The sequence below is a fragment of the Mobula hypostoma genome, chromosome 12, assembly GCF_963921235.1.
Source record: "Mobula hypostoma chromosome 12, sMobHyp1.1, whole genome shotgun sequence".
NCBI lineage: Eukaryota > Metazoa > Chordata > Chondrichthyes > Myliobatiformes > Myliobatidae > Mobula > Mobula hypostoma.
The window spans coordinates 83,273,229-83,292,379 of NC_086108.1; the positions used below are offsets into that span (position 1 = coordinate 83,273,229).

General features: G+C 42.0%; 1 protein-coding gene across 7 annotated transcripts in view; it reads right to left on the reverse strand.

Annotated features, from left to right (window-relative positions):
- LOC134354966 (MAP kinase-interacting serine/threonine-protein kinase 1-like) overlaps positions 1-19,151 on the reverse strand; it is an 80,021-nt gene that overhangs the window by 9,632 nt on the left and 51,238 nt on the right. For all 7 annotated transcript variants that reach the window (XM_063064528.1, XM_063064530.1, XM_063064529.1 and 4 more), the window contains 3 exons: positions 12,209-12,403; positions 9,843-10,007; positions 8,697-8,740 (listed from right to left, as the gene is read on the reverse strand). In XM_063064528.1, coding sequence (XP_062920598.1) covers positions 8,697-8,740; positions 9,843-10,007; positions 12,209-12,403 — 404 coding nt within the window. The remainder of the gene's footprint in view (positions 1-8,696; positions 8,741-9,842; positions 10,008-12,208; positions 12,404-19,151) is intronic.

The window sequence follows — 19,151 nt, forward strand, 5'->3', positions numbered from 1 at the left end:
AAAACCTTGGCTCTCTCAAACTTTTAACCTTTCCTTTCAACCTAACAGGAACATAAAGATCCTGTACCCTCAAAATTTCACCTTTAAATGACCTCCATTTCTCTATTACATTCTTCCCATAAAACAAATTGTCCCAATCCACTCCTTCTAAATCCTTTTGCATCTCCACAAAGTTAGCCTTTCTCCAATCAAAAATCTCAACCCTGGGTCCAGTCCTATCCTTCTCCATAATTATATTGAAACAAATGGTATTGTGATCACTGTAGCTGAAGTGCTCCCCAACACATACCTCCGTCACCTGCCCTATCTCATTCCCTAACAGGAGATCCAACACTACCCCTTCTCTAGTTAGTACTTCTATGTACTGCTGCAAAAAACTATCGTGCACACATTTGACAAACTCCAAACTATCCAGCCCTTTTACAGAATGGGCTTCCCGGTCTATGTGTGGAAAATTAAAATCTCCCACAATCACAACCTTGCGCTTACTACAAATATCTGCTATCTCCTTACAAATTTGCTCCTCCAGTTCTCGGCCCCCATTAGGTGGTCTATAATACACCTCTATACGCGTCACTACACCTTTCCTATTCCTCAATTCCACCCAAATAGCCTCCCTAGACGAGCCCTCTAAGCTATCCTGCTAGAGCACCGCTGTAATATTTTCTCTGACAAGCAATGCAACACCTCCACCTCTTGCCCCTACTATTCTATCATACCTGAAGCAACAAAATCCCAGAATATAATAGTTGCCAATCACACCCCTCCTGCAACCACGTTTCACTAATAGCTAAAACATCATATTTCCAGGTATCAATCCATGCTCTAAGCTCATCCACCTTTCTTACAATGCTCCTGGCATTAAAATAGATGCATTTAAGAAACTCTCCACCTCTTACTCTGTTTATCCTTAATGGAGCAAACAACTTTGTTATCTTTTTCTTCCTTGTCCCCTACATCTTTGGTCTGAGTGCTCCTGATCTCTGTCCCCTGCCTATCCTCCCTCACACACTGTCTACTAGCTTTCTCTATTTGTGAACTAACCTCTTCTCTCCCAGTCTCTTCAATTTGATTCCCACCCCCCAACCATTCTAGTTTAAAGTCACCTCAGTAGCTCTCGCAAATCTCCCCACCAGGATTTTGGTTTCCCTAGGATTCAAGTGTAACCTGTCCTTTTTGTACAGGTCACACCTGAGCCAAAAGAGGTCCCAATGATCGCGTAGCACAGGCAGTAATCCCGAAATTACTACCTTTGCGGTCCTTTTTCTCAACTCCCTTCCCGACTCCCTATACTCTCCTTTCAGGACCTCTCCCCTTTTCCTACCCATGTCATTGGTACCTATATGTACCACGACCTCTGACTCCTCTCCCTCCTAACCGTGACTCATTTGTTTGCCTCCTGTGGCCCCAGGGTGACCACCTGCCTGTAACTCCTCTCTATCAACTCCTCACTCTCCCTGACCAGACGTAGGTCATCGAGCTGCAGCTCCAGTTCCCTAACGCGGTCTCTTAGGAGCTGCATCTCGGCGCACCTGGCGCAGATGTGGACGTCCGGGAGGCTGGGAGACTCCAGGACCTCCCACATCCGCCACTGAGAACAACAAGCTGCCCTAACACTCATACTTCCTCCTCTCCTCAAATAACAGGAAAAAATGAATACCAAACCTTCCTTGCCTCGTCCGCTTCCGCCTAAGCCAGTTGAGCTAAAGCCCTTAAGCCTTCACTCTGCTCCCGGTTCACTCCGCAGCTCGCAAACTACGCTGCCTGCTGTATAAGGCTGTGTTCCTTTTAAATCTTCCGCGCTTCACTGCCCGACGTCACACGCCTGTGCAGTCCCGCCTCTCTGAACGCTGATGAAAAAAAACCTGAAAAATTCAAATTGGCTTCCTCCGCACTCCCGCTCTGATTCTCAGACTTTCTTCTCCGAATTCTACATGCTCAGGCTTTTCAGTCCACTATAAGTTGTCCCTACAATCGCCAAGATCCTTTTACATAGTGAATACTGAAGCAAAGTACTCATTAAGTACCACTGCTATCTCCTCCAGTTCCATAGACACTTTTCCACTGTCACACTTGATTGGTCCTATTCTCTCACATCTTATCCTCTTGCTCTTAACATACTTGTAGAATGCCTTGGGGTTTTCCCTAATCCTGTCCGCCAAAGCCTTCTCATGGCCCCTTTTGGCTCTCCTAATTTCTTTCTTGAGCTTCCTGCTAACCTTACAATCTTCTTGCTCTCTATCATTAACTGGCTTTTTGAACCTTTCGTATGCTCTTCTTTTCTTCTTGACTAGATTTACAACAGCCTTTATACACCATGGTTCCTGTACCCTACCATACTTTCCCTGTCTCATTGTAATGTACCCATGCAGAACTCCATGCAAATATCCCCTGAACATTTGCCACATTTCTTCCATACATTTCCCTGAGAACATCTGTTCTCAATTTATGCTTCCAAGTTCCTGCCTGATAACCTCATATTTCCCCTTACTCCAATTAAATGCTTTCCTAACTTGTCTGTTTCTATCCCTCTCCAATGCAATGGTAAAGGAGATAGAATTGTGATCACTATCTCCAAAATACTCTCCCACTGAGAGATCTGACACCTGACCAGGTACATTTCCTAATACCAGATCAAGTACAGCCTCTCCCCTTTCGGCTTATCTACATATTGTGTCAAGAAGCCTTCTTGAACACACCTAACAAACTCCACCCCATCTAAACCCTTTGCTCTAGGAGTTTGACATGTCAATTGATATTTTTTGAAATTCAAATCTCCCACCACGATAACCCTGTTATTATTACACCATTCCAGAATCTGTTTCCCTATCTGCTCCTCAATGTCCCTGTTACTATTGGGTGGTCTATGAAAAACACCCAGTAGAGTTATTGACCCCTTCCTATTCCTGACTTCCACCCACAGAGACTCCGAGACAGTCCCTCTATGTCTTCCTCCTTTTCTATGGTCGTGACACTATCTCTGATCAACAGTGCCACACCCCCACTTCATTTGCCTCCCTCCCCATCCTTTCTGAAACATCTAAAGCCTGGCACTCGAAGTAATTATTCCTACCCCTGAGTCATCCAAGTCTGTGTAATGGCCACAACATCATAGTTCCAAGTACTGATCCACACTCTAAGCTCATCCGCTCTGTTCACAATGCTCCTTGCATTATTACACACATCTCAAACCATCGGTCTGAGCGCGTCCCTTCTTGATCACCTGCCTATCCTCCCTCTCGCACCGTCTTCCAAGCTTTCTCTATTTGTGAGCCAACCGCCTCTTCCTCCGTCTCTTCAGTTCGGTTCCCACCCCTCCAGCCCCCCAGCAATCCTATTTTAAACTGTCCTCAATAGCCTTAGCAAACCTTCCCGCCAGGATAATGGTCCCTCTGCGATTCAAGTGCAACCTGTCCTTTTTGTACAGGTCACTCCTGCCCCAACAGAGGTCTCAATGATCCAGAAATCTGAATCCCTTTTCCCTGCTCCAATTCCTCAGCCACGCCTTTATCCTCCACCTCACTCTATTCCTATACTCACTGTCGCATGGCACAGGCAGTAATCCTGAGATTACTACCTTTGTGGTCCTACTTCTCAACTTCCTTCCTAACTCCGTGTCTGTTTTCAGAACCTCCTCCCTTTTCCTGCCCATGTCGTTGGTACCAATATGTACCACGACTTCTGGCTGTTCTCCTTCCCACTTCAGGATATCTTGGACGCGATCAGAAACATGCCGGACCCTGGCACCTGGGAGGAAAACTACTATCCGTGCTTCTTTCCTGCGCCCACAGAATCTCCTGTCTGACTCCCTAACTATCCCCCAGGTAGGCCATCCCCCCCAACAGTACTCAAGCAGGAGTACTTATTGTCAAGGGGTACAGACACGGGGTACTCCCTAGCCTCTGACTCCTACCCTTCCCTCTCATGACTGTTACCCACTTATCTGTCTCCCCAGGCCCACTGGCATCTCTCATAAGGGAGATGCCAGTGCATTGGAAATATTCCTAAAAGGATGACCATCTTCACTAAGGCTGACAAAATAGGAGGATCAGAGGGATCTTGGGGTCCGAGTCCATTGGACGCTCAAAGCAGCTGGGCAGGTTGACTCTGTGGTTAAGAAGGCGTACAGTGTATTGGCCTTCATCAATCGTGGAATTCAATTTAGGAGCCAAGAGGTAATGTTGCAGCTATATAGGACCCTGGTCAGACCCCACTTGGAGTACTGTGCTCAGTTCTGGTCGCCTCACTACGGGAAGGATATGGAAGCCATAGAAAGGGTGCAGAGGAGATTTACAAGGATGTTGCCTGGATTGGGGAGCATGCCTTATGAGAATAGGTTGAGTGAACTTGGCCTTTTCTCCTTGGAGCGACAGAGGATGAGAGGTGACCTGACAGAGGTGTATAAGTTGATGAGAGGCATTGATCGTGTGGATATTCAGAGGTTTTCTCCCAGGGCTGAAATGGTTGCCACAAGAGGACACAGGTTTAAGGTGCTTGGGAGCAGGTACAGAGGAGATGTCAGGGGTAAGTATTTTTTTTACTCAGAGAGTGGTGAGTGCGTGGAATGGGCTGCCGGCAACAGTGGTGGAGGCGGATATGATAGGGTCTTTTAAGAGACTTTTGGATAGGTACATGGAGCTTAGAAAAATAGAGGGCTATAGGTAAGCCGAGTAATTTCTAAGGTAGGGACATGTTCGGCACAACTTTGTGGGCCGAAGGGCCTGTAGGTTTTCTATGTTTCTAACTATAACCTTATTTCAAATAACTTTTAAGTAAAACTATGCATGTAAAATTAGATAAGGGAGCTCAGAAAACACAAAACTAATTAAAATGAGTACAAACTACAGCATGCAAGGGAAAATGTGAGCCAAACATATAAAGTATATACACTCGGTGACCACTTTATTAGGTATAAGAGTGAAACCTGGTGTGGTCTACTGCAACTGTACCCCATCCACTTTAAGATTCAACGTATTGTGCATTCTGAGATTCTCTTTCACGCACCACTGTTGTAACACGTGGTTACTTGAGTTACTGTCACTTTCCTGTCAGCTTGAATTAGTCTGGGCATCCTCCTCTAAAATCTCTCATTAGCAAGGCATTTTCACCCCCAGAACAGCTATTCACTGGATGTTTTGTTTTCCCACACCATTCTCCGTAAACTCTACAGACGAAGACCCCAGATCAGCACATTCTGAGATACTCAAACCACTGTGACGAACATCTACAATAATTCCACAGTAAGAGTCACTAAAATAACATTTCTTCCCATCCTGATGTTTAATCTGAATAACAACTGAACCTCTTGACCACGTCTGCAGGCTGTTAAGCACTGAGTTGGTACCAAATGACTGGAGGATTAGACATTTGCATTAATGAACAGGTATACAGGTGTACCTAATAAAGTGGCTAATAAGTATGTATGGTATTAGTATAGTGAAACAATTGGTTGAAAATGCTTGAAACATGATGCATATGATACACAAGACCATAAGACACAGGAGCAAAATTAGGCCAGTCAGCACAATGAATTTGCTCCACCATTTCATTATGGCTGATTTATTACCCCTCTCAACCTCACTCTCCTGCCTTTTCCTCATAACCTTTGAAACCCTTACTAATCAAGAACCTGTCAATCTCCGTTTTAAATATACCCAGTGATTTGGCCTCTGCAGCCATCTGTGGCAATGAAATCCACAGATTCACCACACTCTGGCTAAAGAAATTCCTCCTCAGCTTGATTCTAAATGAATGTCCCACTCTTCTGAGTCCAAGACTCCTCCATGACAGGAAACATCCTCTCCACATTCACTCTATCTAGGTCTTTCAATGTTCAATAGGTATCAATGAAATCCACCCTCCTTCATTCTTCTCAGCTCCAGCGAGTACAGGCCTAGAGCTATCAAATGTTCCTCATAGTTCTTGTGAACTTCCTCTTGACCCGCTCCCATATGAGCACACCTTTTCTTAGGTGGGGGTTGAGAACTGCTCACAATACTCCAATGTGCAGTATGACCAAAGCCTTATAAAACCTTGCTTTTATTTTTTGTCCTCTCTACCTCTCTAAATGAGTCTTTATTCCTTCTATCAAGAGTGCACGACCATACACTTCCCTGCATTATATTCTATCTGCCACTTTGCCCATTCTCCTAATTTGTGGAAATACTTCTGCGGATTCCCTGCTTCCTCAACACTACATGCCCCTTTATCTACCTCTGTATCATCTGGCCATAAAGCCATCAAATCTGTCATTCAAATCATTGACATATAATGTGAAAAGAAACAGTCCCAACAACAACCCCTACGGGACACTATTAGTCACTGGTAGTCAACCAGAAAAGGCCCCATTTATTCCCAATTGTTGCCTCCCACCAGTCAGCCAATCTTCTATCTATGCTATTATCTTTCCTATAATACCATGGGCTCTTATCTTGTTAAACAGCCACACGTGTAACACCTTGTCAAAGGCTTTCTGAAGATCCAAGTAAACAACATCCACTGACTCTTTGTCAATGCTGCCTGTTATTCCCTAAAAAGAGTTCACACAGATTTGTCAGGCAAGATTTGTCCTTAAGGAAACCACACTGACTTTAGCCTATTTTATCATGTGCCTTCAAGTACCCCGAAACCTTATCGTTAATTAATGATTCCATTTTCTTCTGTCCCCTCCCTTCTTAAAGAGTGGAATGATATTTGCAATGGTCCATTCATTTGGGATCATTACAGAATCTAGTGATTCTTTAAATATCACTACTAATGCCTCCATAATCTATTCAGCTACCCCCTTCAGAACCATTTGGTCCAAGTGACTTATCTACCTTCAGTCATTTTGGCCTCCCAAGCAACTTCTCCTTAGTAATAGCAATTATACTCACTTATGCCCCCTGACACACTCAGATTTATAGCATCCTGCTAGTGTCTTCCACAGTGAAGACTGAAACAAAATACTTACTAAATTCGTCCACCATTTCTTTGACCGTCTTTAGTGCCTCTCCAGTATCATTTTCTAGCGGTCCGATATCCACTCTCACCTTTCTTTTACTCTTTCTATCCTCTCCTATATTATTGGCTACCTTACCATCATATTTCACCTTTTCTCTATTGATGGACTTTTTAGTTGCCTTCTCCGGGTCCAGAGGAAGTTCATGAGAATGATTCCAGGAATGAAAACGTTAACATACAAGGAATGTTTGAAAGCATTTTGTGCAGATTTTATTATCAGGGAGACTGGAAGTCTCCCAGAGTTCCCACATCTCGTACAAAGAAGTTATCTCACCCACATCAGCTATGTACTAATAGTCAGAGAAAGAGAAAAAAAACTTATTAGAATATAGAAACTTTGCCTGTTCATGCCCAAGTTTGTTGAGCCAAAGCCTGACCACTCTACCACTGCCCCACTCACGCAATGGCTGCTTCCGCTATGGCCGCTCCGCTAACACCTTGCTTCCTTTTATGTCTTTGGTACCAATATGTACAACGACTACCACCCTCCTCCGTTATAATGCTGTGGACCTGATCAAGACATTCCTGACCCTGGTACATGCAAAGCAATATATCATCTGGGTGTCTCTCTCACATCCAAAGGATCTCCTGTTTGCTCTTCTACCTATGAAATCCCAATCACTACTGCACACTTCTTCTCCCAAGCCAAGTGCTTAATAAATAGTTATGATTGCAGCCCACTGAAAAGTCACACAAAGTCCTGGGTTCTTTTTAAAACTCTCACTGTCTCTGCTACAAACAAGTGCTCACAATGATGTCCCGAAAGGTCCAGATACTCCATCCGCTAGGTGACTTGTACAACCCTGAATTGATGTTGTTATGGCTTTGCACTTCATTGTCTACATGCACTGTACTTTCTATGTAACTCAAACACTTTATTCTGTATTATATTCTTTTACCTTGTATTACCTCAATGAACTGTTGCGATGATCAAGGACAACATGCAAAACTATTTTTTTCCACTGTCGCTTGGATTATGTGACAATAATAAACCAATTCACCGACCCTTTTCAAAATTCCATCTCATTCAAGTAGATTGAAAAGCTGCCCTAATGCTTGGCCTGAAATAATACGAGTGGGGATTAGCTCCCTATTATATCTTTATAAAAATATAGAACTTCGGGTTAGAAAATGGTTTCATTCTTGAGAACTGTTCATAAATCAGACTATTTGCAAGTCGTAAATGAACAACCGTGCACAGGAGAGAACAAGCTGCGACAGGAGACCAAGCAAAACAGCTACAAAGTGACCTTGCCAGCTCGGTGAGTTCGCACTCTCAGCTCTGCCCAACCCAGTTCCTGATTGGTGAGACTCAGGTTGGGGGATGGTATGGACTGGGGTTTGGAACGGTGGAGGGAAGGGAAGGAACAGAAAAATGTCCTATTCTATTCCCACCTAGCAGAAGATGCTTGCAACCTCACAGGGGCCAACAAACATATTGTGCTGGTCTCCTAAATGCTCTAATGTACGTGTGTGGTCCATAAGTTAGGCAATCATAAACTAAATTAGAGAACATTACACCAAATGAGTACTCTGGTTATTTCACACTTGAATGTTTGTCTCATTCACATTCTGGAACAGACATTGCACAATGTGTATGGCCAGATGATGTGGATTCATGTGATGGAAGGTGTGCAAAGGACCATGAGGTAATTCCTATCTGAGTTAATACGAAAGTATAGAATACTACTTGCCTCTGCAGAAGCTGTGGTGTGGGCAGACGCCTTTCTGGGGCATTCTACAATGAAAGAGAAAATTAACAGTATGATAAATATTTGATTTTAATTTCAAAAAGCTTTCCTTAAAATAACTTAAAAATAATATTGGGAACAAAAAGAATGCAAAATTTTGGCAAAATTGAATACAAGGGAATATTTTAAAAAGATAATATTGGTTTTGGTATGTTTTTATACAGAATAATGAGAGATATACACCTACAACAATATCCTGAAGTAGTTTCTCAAATTATGTTAAACTTTGGGTCAAGTTCAGCAAAACTGAATTGGAATAATTAACTTGGTGATCACTGGAATCCAAAGCAACAATTTGATTGTCTTAAGATCTCTGATCTATTTAAGAGGCAAAAGATGCTTATGTTCCCTGACATCAACAAATGCTTCAGGTGTTAAATGAAATAATGATTCATGATCTGTTCAGGAAAAAAAAAGCACACACTTTTTAAAATGGCAAAAGTCCTTCCTGTTTCACAATAGGAATGGCTAAAATTGGAATAAATAGAATTTATATAGTGCCTCTCACAACCTCAGAACATGTCAAAGTGAATTACAGCTATTAAATACCAGTAATATAGGACAGGCAGCAACCAAAATATTCTGCAAGCTTTTGGAAATAGTAAATTATCTGTTCCAATAATGTTGACTGAGGGATATTACTAGTCCAAAGACTGGGATCTTTAATCTGCTCAGCCTTGAAATAATATAATGGTATCTTTATGAACATTATCTTATCAATAACAGAAAAATTGAGGTGTCTTAAACTGAAAAGCGTGGACGAAAAGATCACAATTTCACTGATTATTATCAGTTATGGAATAATTTTGAAAGTGCGATTTCTATGACAAGAAATATTCCAACAGCAAACTTTGGCCTACATATTGAAATAATGCAGGATATAGTGCATTGTGAAACAGTAAATGTAAAAGTTGGGTTATGGTTACTAACTGACTAGACAAACTTTGTGATATTTAAATATGATATTACCAAAAACCACAATTAAACCAATTAAAATCCTCTGGCACATTTTTATGAACAAATGCATTCAGTTAAGGGCAGTATGCTAATTAGTATATCAAATAACCTATTTTATTCCTATATACTTACCCCCTGGACCCAAGAATGTTGAAGAACTTGTGAAGCACTGAGTCTATCCTTTGCATCACGTACCAACAACTTACAAATCAAATCCTTAGCGCCACTGGAAACATGTGCCCAGTCCTTTTCTGGGAAGTCATATTTACCTTCCTGTATACTCTCAAACAGCATGTTCTGTTGGCAAGAGGCATTCATTATAATACATCTTGGCAATATATACTAACAGCAAAACAAACAATCTCCTAATTGCTCAATTAATAATGTCTGGGTGACTGTCCCAGAAAATAGTCAGTTCCTACATCAAATTATGACAACTTCTTTCTAAGACCAGGCTAGAGAAGCATCTGGAAGATTTTTTTTTTGGGGGGGTGAGAGCTTGTAGTTGGGTGGCAGAGTGGGTTGAACAGCGGGGGGGGGGAGGGAGGGGTGGAATCGATCCTTTGTTCAATTCCTAGTGACCCGTGCAGGGACTTTCATCATCAGCAACATTAGTAAAGGCATAATCTACTAAAAATTGGACACAAACCACCAACATTTAAGCATGTAAGCAAAAAAAAAACCCAACTGGATGAAGTACATAAGTGATCCACTTAAATAACAACACATCCAAGAGAAAGGAGAGGGAAGTGATAAGAGTATGCTCGCTTGTCATCCTTATGTAACACGCTGTAAAGTTTCACTGTTAATGTAATGGCCGGCGCTGCTTAGAGGAAGTCAATGGGGAATGAATGGATGGAACTGTGAGCTCCAATGTGTGCTTTAGATTGTTTCATTAAAATGGGCCCTTTTTCTTTACTAACCCTATAGTCAGATTATAAAGTTAAATCGTTTAATTCCACATGGTGTACTGTCTGATATTTTGCAGTACGGATTTGCAACTGGGCAACGCATCACGCAGCATCCACACAAACGAGATTTCTCAGTTTGACCGGGCCAGAGGCTGTCTTCCCCTAGACAAATGCATGCTGGCCGAACCGAAGGGTTACACTTATATCAAGACAGACATGTGAATGAAGCGACAATCAAAATTTTTACCAAGAATAATGGAGCAATGAAAAGAACCTCTATCACTTCTAATTAAGGACATGGTTTACATTAGCAGTGTTCCGTGGTCAGCAAAATATTCATAGTTTTATTGCATCTTTCATCATTCCATTGTACTCATTGCATTTATTTACAGACTGTATCAGATCATACTGGCATCATTGCATTGATTATTCCTTCACCATATATTAGTAATACCCTGCAAATAACATCTATTAAATTACAGTCCACTTACCAAATAAATTGCAAGCAAGAGAATAACTGCAACTGGGAAAATAGAATCCTGATAAACTATAAACTCTGTGAATTTCTTTATGACTACTAATTTATTATTGACTATTAATTACTTTTTAAAAAATGTTTAAACCTGAAAACATTTTTGACTCGTTACAACTATATAATCAATGTACAGCCAGATAGTCTTGAGTATTACAGAAATGCTTTGCAAATGTACTAAGTTTCCAGTTTCATAGAAAGAACTTGCTCATATCTTAAGACTTAAATGCCCAAGAGGACTGTTTACCTTCGAAGTATTCAATCTCAGATTGATTTTAATATTTTAGCTTTACCAAGACTGTTATGATTTATGATTGTTGAGATTTTCTAAACTTTTAGAGAATTTAGTTCAATATATTATCTCATCTGCTTTTTAGAATACTTTGCTTTCTCATTGCTTAAACAGTGTACAGTAAAACAGCGAATAAATACCAACACTGATGGATTAAAAAATTAACAATCAAAATCTCAGTGAGAAAAATCTGTGAAAATCGAAGTGGCAAGCTAATGAACTTCCACCAAGAAATATTTTGTGTTTATATATGAACTCTGTGGAAGCATCGCTGGTTCCAAATTAGTGAAGAACATGATGGGAAATACAGGTCCTTGTGAACTTGTTGTTAAAATAAGGACTCAGATTATGAGATGAAAGGAGACTTTGCAGCTGTAAGCAAATCAACAAAAAACAGAGAGGAAGGGTGTTGCAATTTATCCTGTAGACAAAATGTAGGAGAGGAAAAGTCCTTAGTGTATACAGAATTGTTGTTGGAGTAACTGAAAATAAGGAGATTCAGGGGATGAAAGACTATCCAGTTAGTTCCTGGGAAACAAAATACTACAGTTAAAGTGTGATATCAATCTGACTGGGAGGTGCTTACTGGAAACCTGTGCTATCTGCACCATTGAATTCAAATAAGAATACTCATATCAGACACTGCCCCATTTTCTTGTAATGACATTCTTCAGTTTCATCAATAATTTTCTCTTTTACAAATACGCCATGCTCCTGACTAATATGACAAATTATCGCCTGCAGATTTAATATACTGTCTTACCTGACAAGCTCTACAGGCCTCTCCTCTGTCCCAGCCACAGTCCGTTCCACAATTCCCCACAAAGGGTGGGTTTCCACTCAGCATGATGTACAGAATTACTCCAAGACTCCATAGATCACAACGCTTATCATAAAATGATGCTTCTTCTGTAAATGTCTCTACTACTTCAGGAGCCATGTATTCCACAGAACCACACTGGAGATATTAGTACAATCATTAGAATACCAAAATAATTAAGCATTTATTTTTAAGTTGTCACACAAAATAAGACTTGGTTTGATTAACTCTAAACCATATTACTGTTCTTAGTGTTTTAAACTGTAGACCGCATGGGTATTTTTTTTTATTCAACACGTCATATAGATGATTAGGATATATACAAATTTGTTCAATACTTTACAACATATCTAGTAAACTGTATTTGCAAAAGCAGTATTTTAACAGAGTTGCATAGAATTTATGAAAGGAAAATAATTTCTCCAGAGCTGGTGATTATAATTCAATCACGCATGATTCGGCACCATAGGGCATTTTTACAGAAAGAAAAAACAGCCCTGTTTCAATGAACTTTATAACTATTTACCAAATGCCACTGCATTGTAAACACCAACTCTTAGTCATAGAATACCACAGCACAGAAAAAGACCTTTCATTAAGACAGCAAACATTTCATCCTCTTCTATAATCTGTATATGGTCCATGAACACTCTGATCTTCCAGGGAACCAATTCTGTCCCTTGCTATCCTTTTGATCTTAATGTATCTGTAGAAGCCCTTGGAATTCTCCTTCACCTTCTGTGCTAGTGCAACCTCATACTTTCTTTTAGTCCTCCTGATTTCCTTTTAAGTGTTCTCTTGCATTTTTTATACTCCTCAAGCACCTCATTTGTTCCTACCTTCTTATGCACCTCCTCCTTTTTCTTAACCAGGGTCTCAATATCATTCAAAAATCATGGTTCCTTAATGCTGTTATCCTTGCATTTTATTCTAACAGGAACATACAAACTTTGTACTCTCAAAATTTCACTTTTGAAGGCTTTCCACTTACCAAGTAAACCAAGTAAACCTTTCCCAGAAAATAACATGCTCCAATCCACACTTTCCAGATCCTTTCTGATATTATCAAAATTGGCCTTTCGCCAATTTAGTCTCAACCAAAGGACTAGACCTATCCTACTCCATAATAAACCTGAAACTAATGGCATTATGATCACTAAATATGAAGTGTTCCCCGACACAAACTGCTGTCACCTGCCCTGTATCATTCCCTAACAGGAGTAGTAGTATCACACTGTCTCTAGTTGCGACTTCTGTGCACTGATTAAGGAAACTTTCTTGAACACATTTGACAAACTCTATCCCACCTAGCCCTCTTATAGTATGGGATACTCAATCAACGTGTGGAAAGTTAAAATCACAACCTTATTATTATCACATACCTATGTTTCTTGGAACAGACAGCAATCTCTCTACAAATTTGCTCCAAATCCCATGGACTGATGATCTATTACACAATTCTATTAACATGGCAATCCCATTCTTATTCCTCAATTCCACCCATTAGGTCTCAGTAGATGAGCTCTCCAATCTGTCCTGTCGGAGCACTGCCATGATATTTTCCCTGACCAATAATGCCACCCCCTCCTTTAATCTCTCCCACTCTATCACACCTAAAATAACAGAATCCCAGAACATTGAGCTGCCAGTCTTGCCCCTCCTGCAACCAATTCTCACTAATGGCTACAATGGCATACTTCCACATGCTGATCAATGCCCTAAACTCATACTTGGATTTTCAGAAGCCCTTTGACAATCTGCTGTGCATGAAGCTACTTGACCAGATAAAAGCCCATAGTATTATGGGAAAGATACAAGCATGAATAGAAAATTGGCAGAATGGCAGGAGGCAAAGAATGGGAATAAAGGAGGTCTTTCCTGATTGGCTGTCGATGATTAGTGGTGTTCTGCAGGGGTCAGTGTTGGGACCGCTACTTTTCATGTTATATGATATGAATATACTGTAGGTGAAGGGGCAGTTAGTGTTAAGGAAGTTGGGAGTCTGCAGTGGGGCTTGCAGATTGGGAGAATGGGCAAAGTAGCAGATGGAAAATAGTGTAAGGAAGTGTAGAGTCAAGCACTTTGGTATACAGGTGTCCCCCGCTTTTCGAACGTTCGCTTTACAAAACCTCACTGTTACGAAAGACCTACATTAGTACCCTGTTTTTGCTTTCAGAAGGTGTTTTCACTGTTACGAAGAAAGGCAGCGTGTGATAAGAAATCAGCGCGCGATAAAAGGCAGCGCGCGCCCCGAGCAGCCACTCTTTCACGGATTCGGAATGGCATTGCTTTAACACGTTGCATTGAGCCGCCGTTAGCAAGATGAGTTCTAAGGTGTCGGAAAAGCCTGGAAGAGTAAGGGTGTTACACTTAGCGTAAAACTAGACATAATTAAGCATTTCGATCGAGGTGAACAAAGTAAGGACAAAGTGAGTTTGGCTGGTGGAAGCTGACGAAGATGATGTTGAAGAGGTTTTGGCATCCCATAACCTAGAACTGATAGATGAAGAGCTGACGCAATTGGAAGAGGAAAGGATAACAATTGAAACCGAATGCAACCGAATGCAGAAAGTGAAGTAACTGCGTGAGATTTTCGCTGCAATGATAAAATACGACTTTAATTTTGAAAGGGTACGTAGGTTTAGGGGATATTTGCAGGATGGTTTGAGTGCTTACAAACAAGTGTATGATAGAAAAGTGCGCGAGGCTCAGCAGTCAAGCAAGCCTTCCACATCAGCCACAGCCGACGACGAACCTCAACCTTCGACATCGAGGCGGGCAGTCATAGGAGAAGATGAGCTGCCTGCCCTGATCGATGATGAGATGACACCCCCGTGTCCCACCACCCCAACACTTGGGCCCCGGACAGATACTGTACTGATTCACGGAGAATGCAGCAGTAGCCGGGAGGCACACAGCACATCTTCAAGAAAAAAGCCGAAATAAACATGTTAATTAATTAGGTGCTGCCTAGCACGTAATTGTCGGCCCAGATCAGAGGCAATGCAATCGGAAATCGCCTCTGATCTGCGCTGACATTTACATGCCGGGCAGCACCTAATTAATTAGCGTGTTTATTTTGGCTTTTTTCTTACCAAGATGAGCTGGGTGCCTCCCGGCTACCGCTGCATTCTTCGCGGCAATGTATCGGGTCGGCAGCCCGGAGGGTGGGGGCCACTGCACCACCCAGCCTGCAACGACTCAGTCTAACACACCATCATCAGTGTGCTCGGCGCTGTTTTCCCAATTCCGATAAGTGATACTACACAGTACATACATTATTTCTACTTTATATAGGCTGTGTATTTTTATGTGTTATTTGGTAGATTTGGCAGCTTCATAATTTAAAGGTTACTGGACAGCGCGTTTATGCCAACAGCGCTTGTGTGAGATTTTCTGCCGAGAGCGCTTGCGTGAGATTTTTGCTACGGAGATGTGTGCAGGCAATCGTTGTAGAGAAGTATTTCTACTTTATATAGGCTGTGTATTTATCATATCATTCCTGCTTTAACTATATGTTACTGTTGTTTTCCGTTTTATGTGTTATTTGGCATGATTTGGTAGGTTATTTTTGGGTTTGCGAACGCTCACAAAATTTTCCCATATAAATAAATGGTAATTGCTTCTTCGCTTTATGACATTTCGGCTTACAAACCGTTTCATAGGAACGCTCTAGCTTCAGATGGCAGGGGAAACCTGTAAGGAATAAAGGTGTAGACTATTTTCCAAATAGGGAGAAAATTCAAAACTCAAGAGGTGTAAGGGGACTTGAGAGTCCCTGTGCATAATTCTGTAAAGCAGGGGTCCCCAACCTCCGGGCGCAGACGGATACTGGGTCGCAAAGCATGCAGGGGTGCAGCGGTAGCTGGGACGCACCCAGCACATCTTTAAGAAAAAAGATTAAATAAACAAGATAATTAATTAGGTGCCGCTCGGCACGTAAATATCGGCCCAGATCAGAGGCAATTGCCAATTGCGTAAAGCAAGCGAAATCAGCAATCACCTCTGATCTGGGCCGACATTTATGTGCCGGGCAGCACCTAATTAATTAGCTTGTTTATTTCAGCTTTTTTCTTAAAGATGTGCTGCATGCATCCCGGCTACCACTGCACGCTTCACAGCCCGGAGATTGGGGACCACTGCTATAAAGGATACCTTGCAGGTCGAGTCACTGGCAAGGAAGGACATGGAATGTTAGCATTTATTTTGAGAAGACTAGAATGTAATGACTGCACAGCCAAACACCCAAGCAGTCACATCATCAAGTTCACCAATGATACGCCAATGAACTCACCCCGTACCCCCTCCCTTACACTTACATCAGCGGTTCACCAGTGGAAACTGCAAGCAGTTTCAAACTCCCAGGAAACCTCTCACAGTCCCAGAACACGTCGTACACAGTCAAGAGAGCTCACCAATGGCTCTACTTTGTGAGAAGTTTGAAGAGAGCTAGATCTTGCACATCCAGATTCCCCATCATTCTACAGATGCACATTAGGGAGTATCATTACAAGCTGCATCATTGCATGGTATGGAAAAGCCACAGCAGCAGACAGGAAGACTCAACTGCCCAATGCATCACTGGCACCAATCTACTCACCATCAAGGACATAAAGTATTCATTCCTCCCACCCCCGCTTGGAGGTTTTCATGTTTTATTGGTTTACAACATTGAATCAGTGGATTTAATTTGGCTTTTTTGACACTGGTCAACAAAAAGTACTTTTTCATGTCAAAGTGAAAATTTCAACAAATTGGTCTAAATTTATTACAATCATTAAACACAAAATATTTGATTGCATAATTAATTATCAACCCCCTTCAAGTCAGTATTTAGTAGATGTACCTTTGGCAGCAGTTACAGCCATGAGCCTGTGTGGATATGTCTTTAAAAACGCAAACACGAGGAAATCTGCAGATGCTGGAAATTCAAGCAAAACACATCAAAGTTGCTGGTGAACACAGCAGGCCAGGCAGCATCTCTAGGAAGAGGTACAGTTGACGTTTCGGGCCGAGGCCCTTCGTCAGGACTAACTGAAAGAAGAGCTAGTAAGAGAATCTCTTACTAGCTCTTCTTTCAGTTAGTCCTGACGAAAGGTCTCGGCCCGAAACGTCGACTGTACCTCATTCTAGAGATGCTGCCTGGTCTGCTGCGTTCACCAGCAACTTTGATGTGTGTTGCTTGGATATGTCTTTATCAGTTTTGCACATCTGGACACTCCAATTTTTCCCAGTTCTTCTTTACAAATGGAATCTGTGCAAGCTCTATCAGATTGCCTGGGGATTGTGAATGAACAGCCCTTTTCAAGTCTGGCCACAAATTCTCAATTGGATTGAGGTCCGGACTGTGACTTGGTCACTCCAGGACATTAACTTTGTTGTTTTTAAGCCATTCCTCTGTAGCTTTATGCTTGAGCCTTGCCGGAAAACAAATAGTCTCAAATTGCAGACTTTGATAAGGTCCCACATAGGAGATAAGTGGGCAAAATTGGAGCACATGGTATTGGGGGTAGGGTACTGACATGGATAGGAAATTGGTTGGCAGACAGGAAACAAAGAGTAAGGATTAACAGGTCCCTTTCAGAATGGCAGGCAGTGACTAGTGGGATACCGCAAGGCTCGGTGCTGGAATCACAGCTATTTACAATATACATTAATGATTTAGATGAAGGGGTTAAAAGTAACATTAGCAAATTTGCAGATGACACAAAGCTGGGTGGCAATGTGAAATGTGAGGAGGAGGAGGCGAGTGGGCAGATGCAGTTTAATGTGGATAAATGTGAGATTATCCACTTTGGTGGCAAGAACAGGAAGGCAGATTACTATCTAAATGGTGTCAAGTTAGGAAAAGGGGAAGTACAACGAGATCTAGGTGTCCTTGTTCATCAGTCACTGAAAGTAAGCATGCAGCTACAACAGGCAGTGAAGAAGACTAATGGCATGTTGGCCCTCATAACAAGGGGAATTGAGTATAGGAGCAAAGAGGTCCTTCTGCAGTTGTACAGGGCCCTGGTGAGACCACATCTGGAGTATTGTGTGCAGTTTTGGTCTCCAAATTTGAGGAAGGACATTCTTGCTATTGAGAGAGTGCAGTGTAGGTTCACGAGGTTAATTCCCGGGATGGCGGGACTGTCATATGTCGAAAGATTGGAACGACTGGGGTTGTATACACTGGAATTTAGAAGGATGAGAGGGGATCTGACTGAAGCATATAAGATTGTTAAGGGATTGGACACGCAAGAGGCAGGAAACATGTTCCTGACGTTGGGGTAGTCTAGGACCACAGGTCACAGTTTAAGTATAAGGGGTAGGCCATTTAGAACGGAGTTGAGGAAAAACTTTTTCACCCAGAGAGTGGTGGATCTGTGGAATGCTCTGCCTCAGAAGGCAGTGGAGGCCAATTCTCTGGATGCTTTCAAGAAAGAATTAGATAGAGCTCTTAAAGATAGTGGGGTCAAGGGATTATGGGGAGAAGGCAGGAACGGGGTACTGATTGTGGATGATCAGCCATGATCACAGTGAATGGCATTGCTGGCTCAAAGGGCCAAATGGCCTACTCCTGCACCTATTGTCTATTATCGTCTATTGCAGTTCTCTTGCAGACTGCATCAGGTTTTCCTCCAGGATTTACCTGCATTTTGCTGCATTCATTTTACCCACTACCTTCACAAGTCTTTCAGGGTCTGCTGCAGTGAAGCATACCCACAGCATGGTGCAGCTACCACCTTGCTTCACAGTAGGGATGGTATGGTTTTGATGATGTGCAGTGCTTGGCTTACAACAAACATAGCGTTTAGTCTAACGGCCAGAAAACTCAATTTTGGTTTTATCAGACCATAGAACCTTCTACCAGCTGACTTCAGAGTCTCCCACATGCCTTCCGGCA